We start from the raw sequence: 14,509 nt of genomic DNA on the forward strand, positions 1-14,509 counted from the left end.
TCCTCGTTGTAGTGGCTATTTTATAGTGTGTCTAGTGTCACATGATGTGGTTATAAATAGAACGCAGTGGTGGTTGCGGGGAACAAAGCCATGACTTGCAACTAATATTTTGGCTGAAAGATGAGTTGCTGAGTGCGTGAGAAGAAGGTTTAAAAATCCATTCAAGTCTCATGGCGTATCAATAACCGATGCGCTACTCACACATTGGGAGTTGAGAATTAGAGATAGTACTAGGGTAAGATTTCACCCCCCCCCCCCTCCCCCCGTAAATAAAACAAAATACCAAACAGCTATTTACGTAGAAAGTTTTGTTGACGCTGAGTGTGCAGACCTTGTCGAGCTCGTCTCCGTGAACCATATCCTCCCTCGACTACATCCTCCCTGTATTGACATTGCAGTCTCTCGCCTCGTGTTGGTAATGTAACTTAAGCTTGCTAATGGTCCAGATCTATTGCGAGGTTTGGGAAGAAGTGCATTCAAAAAAAAAAAAAAAAAGGTGTAGCAAAAATAAAACCTTAGAAATGTACCTGTATGTGCGTGTGTGTGCGTGTGTGTGTGCGTGTGTGTGTGCGTGTGTGTGTGCGTGTGTATGTGTGTGTGTGCGTGTACACGAAGTAAGAGAGACTTTGAAAGTAAGTGGTGGTTGCTTTTACGGGAAATACGATCTGGCGTTTTTTTGACAGAAAAGAACCATAACTCTTTTTTTTCTAAACCTGAGCAAAATTGACTTACTATTGTTATCGTTCCTTAGACCAGACAGAGTGACGACACTTTAAGTCTTATTCTAAATAATTTCTGATGCAGGCGAGTCCTATAGCCCCCAAGAAGAAGGGTCCCCTGGGTAAGAGACGTTGGACTAGCTGATTAGAGCGCTGGGTATGTGAAGAACTATTTATAATAGGGCACAGCGACCATCTTCTCGGAGTGGCGCAAAAACTTAGCAAAATGTTGATGATGCCTTTATATTTGCTGAACAGGGCTAGCAAAGCAGGGGCGTGTCGGGGAAGGAGACTGAATATAGCGGGAGAAGCAAGGGGCAAGTCAGGGAATAGCATTAACAGATAGGACAAGGTGGGGCAAGTCAGGAAATATGCTCAACACAGTGGTCAATATGTGGGGGGTGGGTGTGTGGAGGCATTTCGTGGTGTTGAGTGGTAGCTGCTGTTATTCCAACCTACCTCGTTGGCGTATTTGTTTACTCTCTCTCTCTCTCTCTCTCTCTCTCTCTCACACACACACACACACACATTTGCATGTGTTGAAATTCTCATACACGAGCGACAACTTTTATTAACAAATATCTCTAGACTTTCAATATCATTGTAGAGATACATCCAGACTAGAAATGTGCAACTGAAGATGTTCAAAGAGTTTCTACGTATTTCTCACCTCAAATCTCTCATTGTTCTGGACATTAGGTCACGTGTCTCTGTCCATCAGACGTTCTTTTTTTTCCCCTATGCCTGGTACATGCAATAGTTCTTAGTCAACACTGTACATGTATTTACATCATTCAACACACTCACACAGTCTCGTCATAATACAGGAAATAGTTTTCCACTGCAGAGGATACTTACGGGATCATAAAGCGTAAGCCTCAATTCGATCTGTATCGAGACATTTTCAAAATGTATTTCTCAACTCAGTGTCTTCTTAAAATCGCAGCTCGCTACCAAGACCAGGTACAAAATAAGTTTCTGTTGGGTCAAGGTCACTTATTTGATCTAGCCGAAAAGTGTATGGAAAAAAAAAACTGTTAAGTGTGTAACACGCTAGAATACGTGGTATGGACTTTGATAAACATGATGCATATACTATATCCTAGTAAGTTTATAACGTCAGTACCATTCTTACTGGTTCGCTAATGATTTGCCGTAGAAACTTGTTAGGTTGATGTTTCCACCCCACCCCCACCCCACCTCTACTACTGCAATTATCTTCCCATTAGTTCTTTAATGGCTGAAGGTAACGAGATCAATACCGTCAGCGTCCAGTGTCCATCATCTACTGTTGTGAAGGCTGACCCCTGGTCAATATTGACCTTAACTGTCTCCCACAGATACGTGATCGATATGCTCAGGCCCCTGATCTTTAGGTTGAGTTTTTGTATTTTGACCCCCCCTGACTGGAGGGCCGGCTGCCTCTAATGGACATTTGTTTATTGATCACCTGTACAGACAATGTTGTGTGATTTGGTAGACAGGTAGTACAGAAGTGAAGTGAGACTTGAAAAGCATGGGGGAAAGCTCGTCGAGGAGACACCTGGCTATGTAGAAGCAGATACCATCAAGTCTGTGGGACAAGGGGGAGTCAGTTGTTCTGGACAGTGCACTTCGACACAGTTATAGCCGTCACACTGGCGAGTAGCTGGAATCATAGCCGTCACCCTAGCAAGTAGCTGGAACTATAGCTGGAAATCACTGCCTTTTAAAAGCAAAACATAGGACCCCCACCCTCTTGTAAAAAGTTATCATGGAAAGATTTTAAAAAAAAATGACATGGCCAAACTGGCAAATAGATTTTATTACACATTTTATTTATCATCTGACGTCCAGAATTTTTTTTTGTTTGTTTGTCTACCGCCTGAACTAGGGACTGTCAAAGCATGGGTCCTGTGATGTCATTCCCATGTTCACTATAGTACAGTAGTTCAATGCCTATCACTCCATGCCTACTGACCGCTGGTTATCTCAAGCGTAAGACATTGCTTATGGCATTCTGGCTAGAAGTTTTTTGTTTTTTTTTCTCTTCTGTTGCTATGGTTACCTCTTGTGAATTCCAGGATGTTTTACCTTTATCTTACCTGGGCACGTCCAATCAATAAAGTAATTCCATTAAATTGCATGTAATCCTGTAGGTCAGCCTCTTCCCTGTATCTCATCTCCCCCCCCCCCATCACCTCATTCTAACACTCCCCCCCCCCCCCCACTTTGAAGCATCCAACTACACCAGCGTTTTATCCTTTCACTCTAGGGCTAGGTTTATACAATGTTGTATTTGTGTTTCCCCCTAACATTTTTTTCCCCAATCAACCTAATTGAATCTTGTTATTTTCCCGCCAGTCGAAAGGATGAAGGGTCATGTTGACATGGCGTATGTCATACGAAATAATCACGTGATACTTTTAGAGTAAGTTTTGGAAATCTTTAGCGATTCTATCACAAGATTTGAAAAGATTCTGACGTCATTTTTTTTTATGGAAAAGTAATACCTCCCCTATTTATATCACACAAAATGGGGGGGGGGGGGGGGTTTGTAGTATTTAGTAAAATTGCTCTGCTAGGACATCCCAGTTTGCTCTCGTGTAACTTGGCGACACACTTTCATGGAGGTCCTTCAGAGCAGTGGACAGCAGGTGTTTCAGACATTGCCAGTGACTTATGCGCCGAACGGAGGGGGGTGGATCTTAATCTAAGTAAGTTACAAAGACCTATATTTATATATATACATATATATATAGGTCTGTGGTTGGTTACATTTCTAAGCACAAAGTAAAAACCCAGTCCTTCCTGGCACTCCCGAGTTGTTGTTTTATGCGGTGTGACTGCTGGTCAGCAGGCTGGTGAATTATTGAACAGTGTTGCAGTTGTGTTTAAACGCAGGATTTTAATTGTCCTCTAATGATCAAACAAATTGACGAGAGTCTGAACTCATCGTGACGTTGATTATTAATGCAATGTCGATTAACAAAAAGACGCCGAAGCATGTGAGGGCCGCACCATTCACTCGGCATGTCCTCGTTCACTGAATGCAGAGCTGTAATGAGGACTAGATTGAAATCTGTTTTGTCAACAGAATTTTATGACTTTCAATTGGATTGTTTACTGCGCCATTTGTCGGCTGTTGATTGAGGACCAAGACCTGGAAATACAAAACTTAATCACGTGACACAACGTCTGCTGTTTTTGAATGTTAATGTTATTTATCTATTTGGCCTTGAATCTTTCCGATGTCAGGACCGTCCATTCTTTGCCGTGGTCTTCCCATCACTTTATCTGTCTTCTTCGTATTCTTATTCCTGGTACAGTTTTCTTAAGGAAGGTCTTTGTGAGCCCTTAAGACCTTGTGATATAGCCATAAAGTTTTACTTTGGTTGTTTTTGTTCTGTTTTGGGCAGTGGTCAGAAGGTCATCTCGGGGACCATTAGCCATTTTGATCTAGTGTTAAACTCTTAAACTTAAAGTTTTAACTATTCCATGTTTGAATTTGAACGCTTTTTCGTACAGCGAAGGCCGCTTATAGAACACTTCTACTATAAACCGTATACAGTCGAATCCAGTTTACAGTACCACATCAAAATGCAATCATTTTAATTTCGGATCCTATAGCCGGCTGGTTCTGATTCAATTGTGTAATAAGATTAGTTTCGGTACTTCAGGATTCGGTCCGAATAAGCGGCCTGTCCGATTAACCGATGATACGATTAACCGGATTCGAATGTATTATAACTAATTATATCTATACGTCTGAAAGACGCAACACTGCTGTGTTATGGACGCCCACAGAATAAGAGAAGTGAGGACTAAAGAGGCGATCAATAAAAACAATAATAATGAGCTCTTTTATCCCGAAGGAAATTAAAAAAAACACCTGCCAACTTGTATTTAATGTCTTGACGTAGGAATTGTACCAGAATTTTGGTTTAAATTTTATCTTTTTTATTAACCCCCAGCAGTCATACGATAATAGGGATCTTTATGACGACAAAAAAAAAAAAAAAGGAGCTATATTGTCACGATACGTGTCAACAGAAAACTCTTTAACCTTCTGTCTCGTCTAGACTCTGTTGTATTTACCCTCTCACTGATTCAAGCTTTTTTTTTTGGCGTTAGGGGGCTCTCTCGTGGCGGCCTAAATGCAAAGCGTTTTAAAGTTACGTAATGTGAGATTTATAATAGATCTACCACCATTCGGGGTCCGTGCAAACACCTGTGAGGGATCGTGTTTCACCTGCATTCTGTCTGTGTCCCCTCTCCCGTGAATATTACCCCCCTGGTTTCTCACCTGTGTTCCAGTGGTCCTCAAAGAGCTCTTGTGTTATAGGGACTTTCAGGGCATAGCTAGTCTCGAGGACGTAGCGAGGCCAAATCGAGGGCATTTCCAGGACGAGTTTCACCTGCTCCCCCCCCACCCCCCTTTTACAACCAAGCCCTTCCCTCCCCCTTCCTAGCGCTTCTTTTAAGAATCAATTCATTACATTCAAGGGGGAGGGGAGGGAGAGATGGAGTATATGTATCGCCACCCAGTACGTTTCCTGCAAGCTTTAATATACCTTTTTTTTTGTGCTGTAGAATGCCTTAAAATAATATTTTTTTTGATTGTATAGTGCTCTAATATACCTTCGTGTTATAGAATACCTAAATATACTTGATATACCTTTATATTGTAGAATACTTTTGATATACTTTATGTCGGTGTCGCAACTGATAAATATTTTCGTGATCTTGGGTGTAGGTGAACTAAGGGAGGTAATAAAATAGAATACACAAATAGGAGTGCAGTCCCCTGCCGTTGAATGATATATATATCTCCAAATTCAATGTCCATTAAAGTGTTTACGATCCTGTCAACTCCCCCACACCCTCACACACCACACATCCACACACACCACACTCACCCACACACATAGATCCTGGAGTGGGGGGATTCAGTTCCCTCTGTGGCATTAATTAGTGACGCCATTTTAATTACAACCTTTTCACTATGCATGTGAATTTAATTCTCCCTACTCGACACTACCGATATTATGAACGTAGATCAGCTTTGTGCGTGTGTGCTTGTGTGCTATCCAATGTCCACACTGTTCTATATTCTGTCCAGCCTGTTTAGACGTCTGTCTATTTGTTTGTCTTCTTGTGTGTGTGTGTATGGAACTTGTTCCCTCCTATACGCCCCATCCCCCTTTGGTCACAGCCTTACTTTGTATATTGAACAGTCCCCACCCTCCCAGCCATAACGTTAGTATTGCTACCAATATTTTTTTTACCAGAGACCTATTTCCGAAGCAAATATATCAAAGAGCTTCTTTAAAAAAAAAAAGAAACTTATTTACGAGGAAGAACTCCACATTTACATCTGTCTCAATAAAGTAGAATTTATTTCACGTTTTAGATGTCAAACAAAATAGTAACTTGACTAACTGGGTCTCTTTGTTGTTGTTGTTTGTTTTTTTTGTTTTTTTGTTGAATTCATATATCGTGTACCTATGTCTACGCCAATGAGTAATTGTGTAAAGTTTCAACTTGATCCGAGAATAGGTGTGGGAGAAATAACGTAATGAAAAATTTTCCCAGACAGACAGAGTGGGTGGATATACACACACAAGTAGCTTAAAGCGACTTCCTTAGAAGAGATCTATGCTCAGTTCAGTGGCTCTCAAACGTTGTTCTCTCTTTGAGCGAGACGAGTATTGCTGGCGCACCCCCCCCCCCCAGAGTCGTAACTAGGGTGGGAGTGGGGAGGTGGCAAAATTTGAAAATTCCCCCTGGCCCCCACGAGGAGGGCCCCCAAATGAGTTTTTTACGCAAAAATATTACGCAAAATGCAGGAGCCCCAAAGAGGTCAATCCTCCCGGGCCCCCAAATGATGGCAAATTTCTAGCTACGCCACGCCCACCCCCTCCCCTCCTTTAACATTTGTTCACACAATTCATTGTATTTTACAATATCTTCTAAGGAAACATAAATTGAATCCCTGTTCTTCAACGTGTCTAGATCTAGATTTCCAGGTGAGTGTCAAGATGTTCCGAACTGACTTGTCGATTGGATTATCTACCCTCAAACTGACGCTCACTTTTTGACTGCTCCCACCTACTCGTGGCTGCTCTCATGACACGAGTCATTGAGGGGCTCATTCAGCACGAGGCACCCGGGGATCAGTTTTAATTGAGACTTTGATTGTGTGCGTTCCGCGTGGTGCGCCCAGCTGGCGTTCGTGGTCAATTGGCTGAAACTCAACATTGGTCATGAGAGGAACACGGCACTACAAGGAGAGGGGGGGGGGGGAGGCGCTCTGAGAGCTGACTGGAATTGTAAAGCCAGAAAATTTAACGTTACTTAAGCGCATTTTTTGTTTATATCCGAATCTTTGATCATGTGATAATGTCTACTACTACAATTGGGCTTAAAGTGCCATGGTATGATCATTGTGTTATGTCTCATATAGAGTGACTGCTTTTCGTGAAGTAATCAATTTCGTTTTAATACTCACTGACTCTCCATAGTCCTTTATTACATTTAGAATTTATTTTAAATAGTAGCAACTTCCATTTTAGTTTTAGAACAATGAATATAAAATATTTAAGAATAGAAACAAACAAGAAATATTTTGGTTCTCTCTATTTGCATAATAAACGTTTTGTGTTCATTTTATTTACTTTGTCCTCGTCAAACCACTATCAGTGTACAATGAATTGTTTGGGATGCTGGTCGTCTCTTAGTGTACAATTAAAAATAATTCTTACTAATGTTTTCATGGAATGTTGGTTGCTTCTCAAAGGAAAAGCATTCTCTAAAATATTTGTCCCCTGTCAATGTAAAAAGCATTCTCTAAAATATGATACGCCTCTCAGTTGTATTAATCTGTTTGCATTCGTCAATGATCTTTAACGACTTCTAATTAAGGTATAGTTGAAGAAACAATTACAATTGTAGATGTTGAAAAAATAATGCCTACGTGTAAGAAATTGAATAGCTGTTACAACCCCTCGCCATCCCACCTCGTTCTACAGATCCCAGTTCGAAACTAAAAAAGGTGACTCATGCAGCTTATCGGGTAATCCCGAATTCTATACGCCTGTCGTATGAATAGATTTTTCAAAAAAAAGTTTAAGATGTCATGAATATAAAAATATATCATGTCTCTTGTCAAATAGGAATGTATGAAGTAGCGGTCCTCAAACTATTTGTTGTTTTTTTTAATCTCCAGGAGTCATCAGCACGACCAATAGGACCAATCGCTCACTGGACAGAGAAAAACAAGACGAGCATGCCTTGGAGGTGAGTATTTGATCATACAGGAGCGTGGAGTCTCTTTTCAAGTGCCAGTTTCATTGTGCTATGTGTGTTTGATAGCCCATAGAAAAACGACTTTTTTTTTCACTTAGAGCGCCAGTCTAGTCACTGTTAATGTAATGCAGATCTAGGTGTAATAGCTTGCCTGTAATCGTGCCTTTACTGTTCTGAATTCCGCGACAAATTAACACAAACACCCAGACTACTGTAATTTGATTGAATATGGCTCAGTAACATGTACACGAACACATAGATCTAAATATTACACACACACACACACACATACCATTCGGTGTACAAAAACACAGACACAGAAAGTCGTCGAAAGAAGAAAGACAAAAAAATTTGTCTCATAAAAAAAAAATTTTGGCGCCCTCTCAGCAGGGCGCCCCTGCCAAGCACTTCCACACTTAAATACCCCGGGTTTCGATCTATGATAGATTGACTCCATTCTGGAGCTTAACCTTTTTTTTTTTTTTTTTTTTTTGCTACCCAACGGAACGCCCCATTCTATTTGTTTGTGAATGCTTTGGGGGGGGGGGGGGGGGGGGGAGAACCTAAAGTGGGAAGGGAAGTCCTGGGAGTCAATTGTTGGAGATCGAGATCTATCACTATATGGGATCTTAAAAATGTGAATGTGATTGTTACTTGTTACAAATTTACGTTACAAATTACTGTACGTCTCAGCATCAAGTACTTCCGCCCAAATCTAATGTGTACCTGACTTAAGTTGGGGGAAAGTAAAGGCGGTTGGTCATTGTGCTGGCCACATGACACCCTGCTCGTTAACCGTTGGCCAAAGAAACAGATAAACTTAACATCATGTGCCCCATAGATCGTAAGGTCTGAAAAGGGGTGGGGGGGGGGGCTTTTTTTTTTTTAATATCGTACTTCGGTCGCGAGTTTTCGTTACGTAAGTTGTGTGATCCTGGGCTATGATCGGAATGCATAGCTGAACACCCTGTGGTCGGACGAAAGGGTTCACGCTTGCGTGTGTTCGACCTCAATTGTTATCGTCATTATGATTGACCAGGACGTAGGAAGGGAATGACCCAACATGTCCTAACGATCAAAGCCGAGGTATAGATCAAGGGTGTTTATAAAGTAATCTACGTATAAATCTGCTCTTCAAAACTGGGCTGTAATATGAATGCTTCTCGCACCAGTGTTAAGGGTTGCCTCACTTTTCAGCAGTGGTTCCCAATCCACAGATTTCTTCTCCTTCACCCACCCCCAAAACGAATGTATTTTGATCGTGTAAATTTAGAGGCCTGCATACTCATGTATCTGTCTATCTCACCTATGTTTTTTTTTACAAAGCTTATATCAACTAACTATGTCTGCTTGTCTATTTGTCTGTCTGGCAAAAAGTTTGTACACGTTTTTTCTCCAACACCTTATCTCGGATCAAGCTGAAATTTTGTGCAATTATTTCTTTCGCCTGACAACACGTGACTGATCCAAACTAATTGATACATTTACATTTCGTATAAGTTGTTGTTTTAAAAGTATTTTTTTATGTTTTTCATGTTAATTGAATAAAACTTGATTTGTAAGTAAAACGTATAAAGGGAAACAATGATTTAATAACATTGAACTATTTCTAGTGAGAGTTCTGTCACTTGGAAACGTTTCCAATAACTACCCAGCCCTCGTCTCCCCCTCCACATTTTATTACACTAACAGTTGATAAGATCGTCGTTAAAAAAAAAGGGGGGGGGGACTTTTTCTTAGTAAATTGAATAACGTGAAAGTCAAAAGTAGCCCGCTGTGATTTATTGCACTCCACAAAACAGCAGAAGTGGGACAAGTGCTACACATGGCTACAATGATCGAGAAGCAAAGCTGCTATCAATTTCTACACTGCTGACCGACAATCTTCTAAACACAAAAAAATCAAATTTCACTAGTGGCGCGCGTGTGTGTGAATTTGTGTGTATATGTGTGTGTGTGTTTTGTGTTTTGAGTTTATCAGTTCACTTGGCGTAAGTGTTTGAAAATGAAACAAAGCCAGAGTGATCCAAGTGGCATGATGTTTACCGTGTCGGAAACAATGACACCAATGAGCATGAGATAGATCAGTTGAGCTCCTAAGACACCTTTGCCTTGTCATACTATTGACCTGATCGACAGAAACTACTTGTAGCGCTATTAATACACTGATCTAGATACTAGAGGTTTTTTTTTTTGTCAATTTTTTATTTGTTGCTTGGAAATCCCAGTAGCTGAAGGTTAACCCCCCCCCCTCCTCCAACCACCACCAATTGGATAAAGTATCCACTATTCAACGAGTTATCCCTGGTGATAATTCAATCATCCACCAGTACAGACTTAAATAGACATCTGCATGCTGTTGTTGTTTTTTTTTCTCTATTTCTGTTCCAGAAGAGGCCAAGCGGTCAGCTAGACACTAAGGCCAATCCGCAGTGAAAAATAAGTTTAAATAGGTTTCGACATTGGCCTTCTTTAAAAGTGAAAAAAAAATATTTGGTCTTTCAATACATTCCCGTTCTTCACTATTTTGCGTATGTTATTTTTTGTAGGCTCAAAGAAAGGGACAACTTTCACTCTGAAATTGCTTAAAGTTTAGTGCTAGGGTCTGAGTTAATGAAAGAACAAGCGAAATATAAACTTCTTCCTTAAAACAATATCTACCAATAATGTACAAGTTATTTCGCTTATTTGACATTAAACAAAATAATTAATTACCAAATAGTTTATTCACTGAGTATTTTTATTTATTGATTCATGACTTGTTAGGTACAATGAATAATTATTTAAAGTGTCAACTTAATTGGAGAACGAGTGAGGGAGAAATAGCGTTAGCAATTATTTAAGGGGACTAAACCCAACAGATTTAGCCATATATGTGCATACTGAAGTATTAGTTTCCCTTGTTGCCAAAAAAAAAAAAATAATTACCAGTAATTAATTGTCAAATAGGCTACTTTTTTTTTTTAAAGATTCATGTCATGTTTATGTCGGTTAATAAATGTGCGAAGTTTCAGTTTAATCCGATAATGGATGTGAGAGAACTAACGTGCTCACACTTTTTACCAGACAGAAAGACAAGAGTTGATATAAGCTTTGTAAGAATAACACATGCTTTAGTCTAGTGATAGTAATACAATGTTTATCCATTTGTTCTATAACAGTATGTCTTTTGATGTCAAAGAGCTTTGTCGCTCTTCTGTTTCGGAGATTGGGAAGAAGTCGCCGAGCGGCTACGTGATTGTCAGGTTTTGGCCCGACAACTTCCGGTGTTTGGCATCCCCAGAGCTGGAGATCTTACTTTTTGGAATGACAGCAGCTTCCGGAACAGCTGCTTGTAAAAACCGACGCATGCGCGCGCACTCACACACAAACAATTAAATGGGTATGCTAAATATCTCTGTGACCCCCCACCCCCGACTCCCGCACGCACAAACACAACACAATGGAGTTCTACGTTTCTCATTTCTTAGGTAACTACCTCGCGCGCTGAAGGCCGCCATCTTTCTCTTCATTGTCAACAGGCGATCGCGTCCCATGGCTGTGCTAATTGTTTACTTTTTATGTCCAGAAAATAGTTTAATGTCACTTTTTTCAAAAATTAGCTGAAAACGATTGAATATGGGTATGTGGGAAGGTTTTACCTTTACCTTTTTATCTATCCGTTAGTCTGTTGGACCGTTGGGGCACCAAGCAAGATTTGTCGACCGTCTTTCTCCATTCCTCACTGTCTTTTGCCTTGTTTAAAACCTCTATCAATGGTAGGCCTGTCCATTCTTTTATGTTGTCCTCCCATCGCTTTCTCTGTCTGCCTCTTCTTCTTTTTCCTGGTACTGTTCCCTGAAGGAAGGTCTTTGCGAGCCTCTTGGATCTTGTAATATAGCCATATATTTAAAGCTTGCAGGATGGTTATCTGGTCTTGTGGATGCGCTTCGGACTGTTATCATGGTAGGCCTAGGTTCGAACTTTGCCTGATGAAGTGTCCATTTATCCAATCCAATTATATCAAAGTATGTCCAATCCAATAATATCCAATACAAGTATGTCCAATACAAGTATATCCAATACAAGTATATCAAATACAAGTATATCCAAAACAAGTAGTGGAGTAGTTGTCTCGTGACACTGAACTAGCGTTCACCCACCCGCCCTAAGCAATATTTTAACCCAAACATATCACTTGTATAATGTAAACTTCCCAAAATTATTCGATTATAGGAATTCCAATTGACACAGAGAAACATGTACACTATATTGTAGCCATGTCATGATTATTAATCTCTTCTAAATCTGAAGCAACAGTCACTTATGAAATGTATAGATCTTATATTGTATCCGAGTTGACACATGAGTACTCTGAATGCTATCAATTTCTGTGTTTATTGAAGGCGGTTTAAATGTACATAGATCTCTATCTTCTCCCCGGAGAGCGAACCAATAATTCTATCGAAAAGGTTTAACTATTTTAAAAAATGTTGAAGTCAAACAAGATATAATTTTTTTTTTCCCTCGAGACATTTGCTAAGACGTTTGTCCCCTCGTTTGGCAGCTCGCTGAATAAGGACAGATCAAAGACAAACACGAGTTAGCACGAAGGGGGGATACATTGAATACTATATGAAAGAAAATTAATATAGTGGGGTCCCTTTTTTTTTTTTCATTTTCAACATTGCCGACATTTTTGTGTCGGTTGAAATGCCGCGGCAGATAACTCTAAACACGAGTAATGTGTCACAGGAACAATTGGCTATCGCTCGGTTTTGTTTGCTCGCGAAAGGAGCCTGTGTTTAATCTGCACCTTTTTTTTTCCAATTTCATATCTTCACTTCTTCGCCAAGTGCTCCCATTTATTATCTTTCCTTTTCTCACCACCACCACCCCCACCCCCCGTCAGACTTTCACGCTTGGGTGTAAAGTGGCTCTCAAACTGTCTTATCTGGACAATGACAATTATTTTTTTCAAAGGGGGATTAGCACCTTCTAGATGTGTCTGAAGTCAAGACCTAGCTACTTGCACAAGATCTTATGAATTCCAGGGGGACATAACTCCTCACTTATTGCACTTTCATTACATAGAACCAAGCGTGGATTCATTTTATTTTTTAAATAACGAAATCACTATTACCTTGAAAGACCTTATCGCAAACCATGAGATCGTTAATGTAGCGATTGGACCCCATGATGACCTTCTTACTGTCGTAAGAAAACGCAAACTAAAAATCTATGGCCATATTTCAAGGTCTTCGGGACTCGCAGAGACCTTCCTTCGGGGAACAGTACCAGGAAAAAAAGAAGAAGAGGCAGACAGAGAAAGCGATGGGAGGACAACATAAAAGAATGGACGGGCCTGCCAATGAAAGAGGTTCTAAATATGGCAAAAGACAAGAGAGGAATGGAGAAAAACGGCCAACGAATCTCGCATGGCGCCCCAACGGTCCAACAGACTAAGGGATAGGTAAACGGTAATCACGATTACATTCCGTATTAGGTAAACGGTAAATTACATTCCGTATTAGGTAAACGGTAATCACGATTACATTCCGTATTAGGTAAACGGTAATCACGATTACATTCCGTATTTTAATGATTTCCTGCCACAACAAGCAGAAAAGTGAGAAGTTTTTTTGTTTTTTTTTTAAGAATAATCATTTGTATTTATTGAAATAACCCAGATCAAACAAAAACGTAAAACTTAAATGCTATTTAACTTTAATTAGACCAATATTGCAATGTGCATCCTCTGTTTGGTCTCCCTCAACTCAAGACAACTTAAAGAAACTAGAACAAATACAAAATAGAGCAGTGAGATTTATAACAAACGAATATTCTAAGTTGATTAGAGTAACACCTGTTACTAACACTTTCAGTAAAATCACTAAACTTTAAGAGACACTTCAGGACAGAAGACTAAACAGTAAAGTAGCTGTAATACATAGAACACTAAACCAGAACTGACATATAAAAAAAAAAGTAATGAAATACTCAGACACAAAGATAGAGGCACATTTCTTATTACATAAGCTAGAACAAATTCCTACAAGTGCTTTTTCTTCCCTAGTGCCATTCGAGAACGGAATGGGTTGCATGAAACAAGCAGGAAAAGCAACGACTTAGCAGAGTTTAATTAACTGATTGACAAGCATGACTAGATTGATACATAGGACGTAGGACGTAATTATCTTCTTTTTTGTTTTTGAAGTAACGTCTGTAAAATATAAGATAAGATCTACCTCAAAAACTTCATGAACATTGCGACATCTGTCCCTCTCTTGGTTGACGTCATTTTCCCTTTTCGTTGACGTCATTCCCCCCTCTTTGTTGACGTTACTTAACCAGATCTGAATAGCAGAAACTTAAAAAAAAAAAAAAAAAAACTAATGTAGATGGCGATATAGTCGACCTCAAACGAGATTCGATGCAGCACAAAGATCAGATAACTCAAGACTTTTTCTGTTGTACACGAGTTACAGCCCGTGGGTTGCACAAAGAATCTGCTTTTTTTTAAA

General features: G+C 39.9%; 1 protein-coding gene across 7 annotated transcripts in view; it reads left to right on the plus strand.

Annotated features, from left to right (window-relative positions):
• LOC106058422 (protocadherin Fat 1-like) overlaps positions 1-14,509 on the plus strand; it is a 223,817-nt gene that overhangs the window by 106,282 nt on the left and 103,026 nt on the right. For all 7 annotated transcript variants that reach the window (XM_056038489.1, XM_056038491.1, XM_056038493.1 and 4 more), the window contains exon 5: positions 7,927-7,997. In XM_056038489.1, the coding sequence (XP_055894464.1) occupies positions 7,927-7,997 (71 nt within the window). The remainder of the gene's footprint in view (positions 1-7,926; positions 7,998-14,509) is intronic.

This window comes from Biomphalaria glabrata, chromosome 8 (assembly GCF_947242115.1).
Source record: "Biomphalaria glabrata chromosome 8, xgBioGlab47.1, whole genome shotgun sequence".
Taxonomy (NCBI): Eukaryota; Metazoa; Mollusca; class Gastropoda; family Planorbidae; genus Biomphalaria; species Biomphalaria glabrata.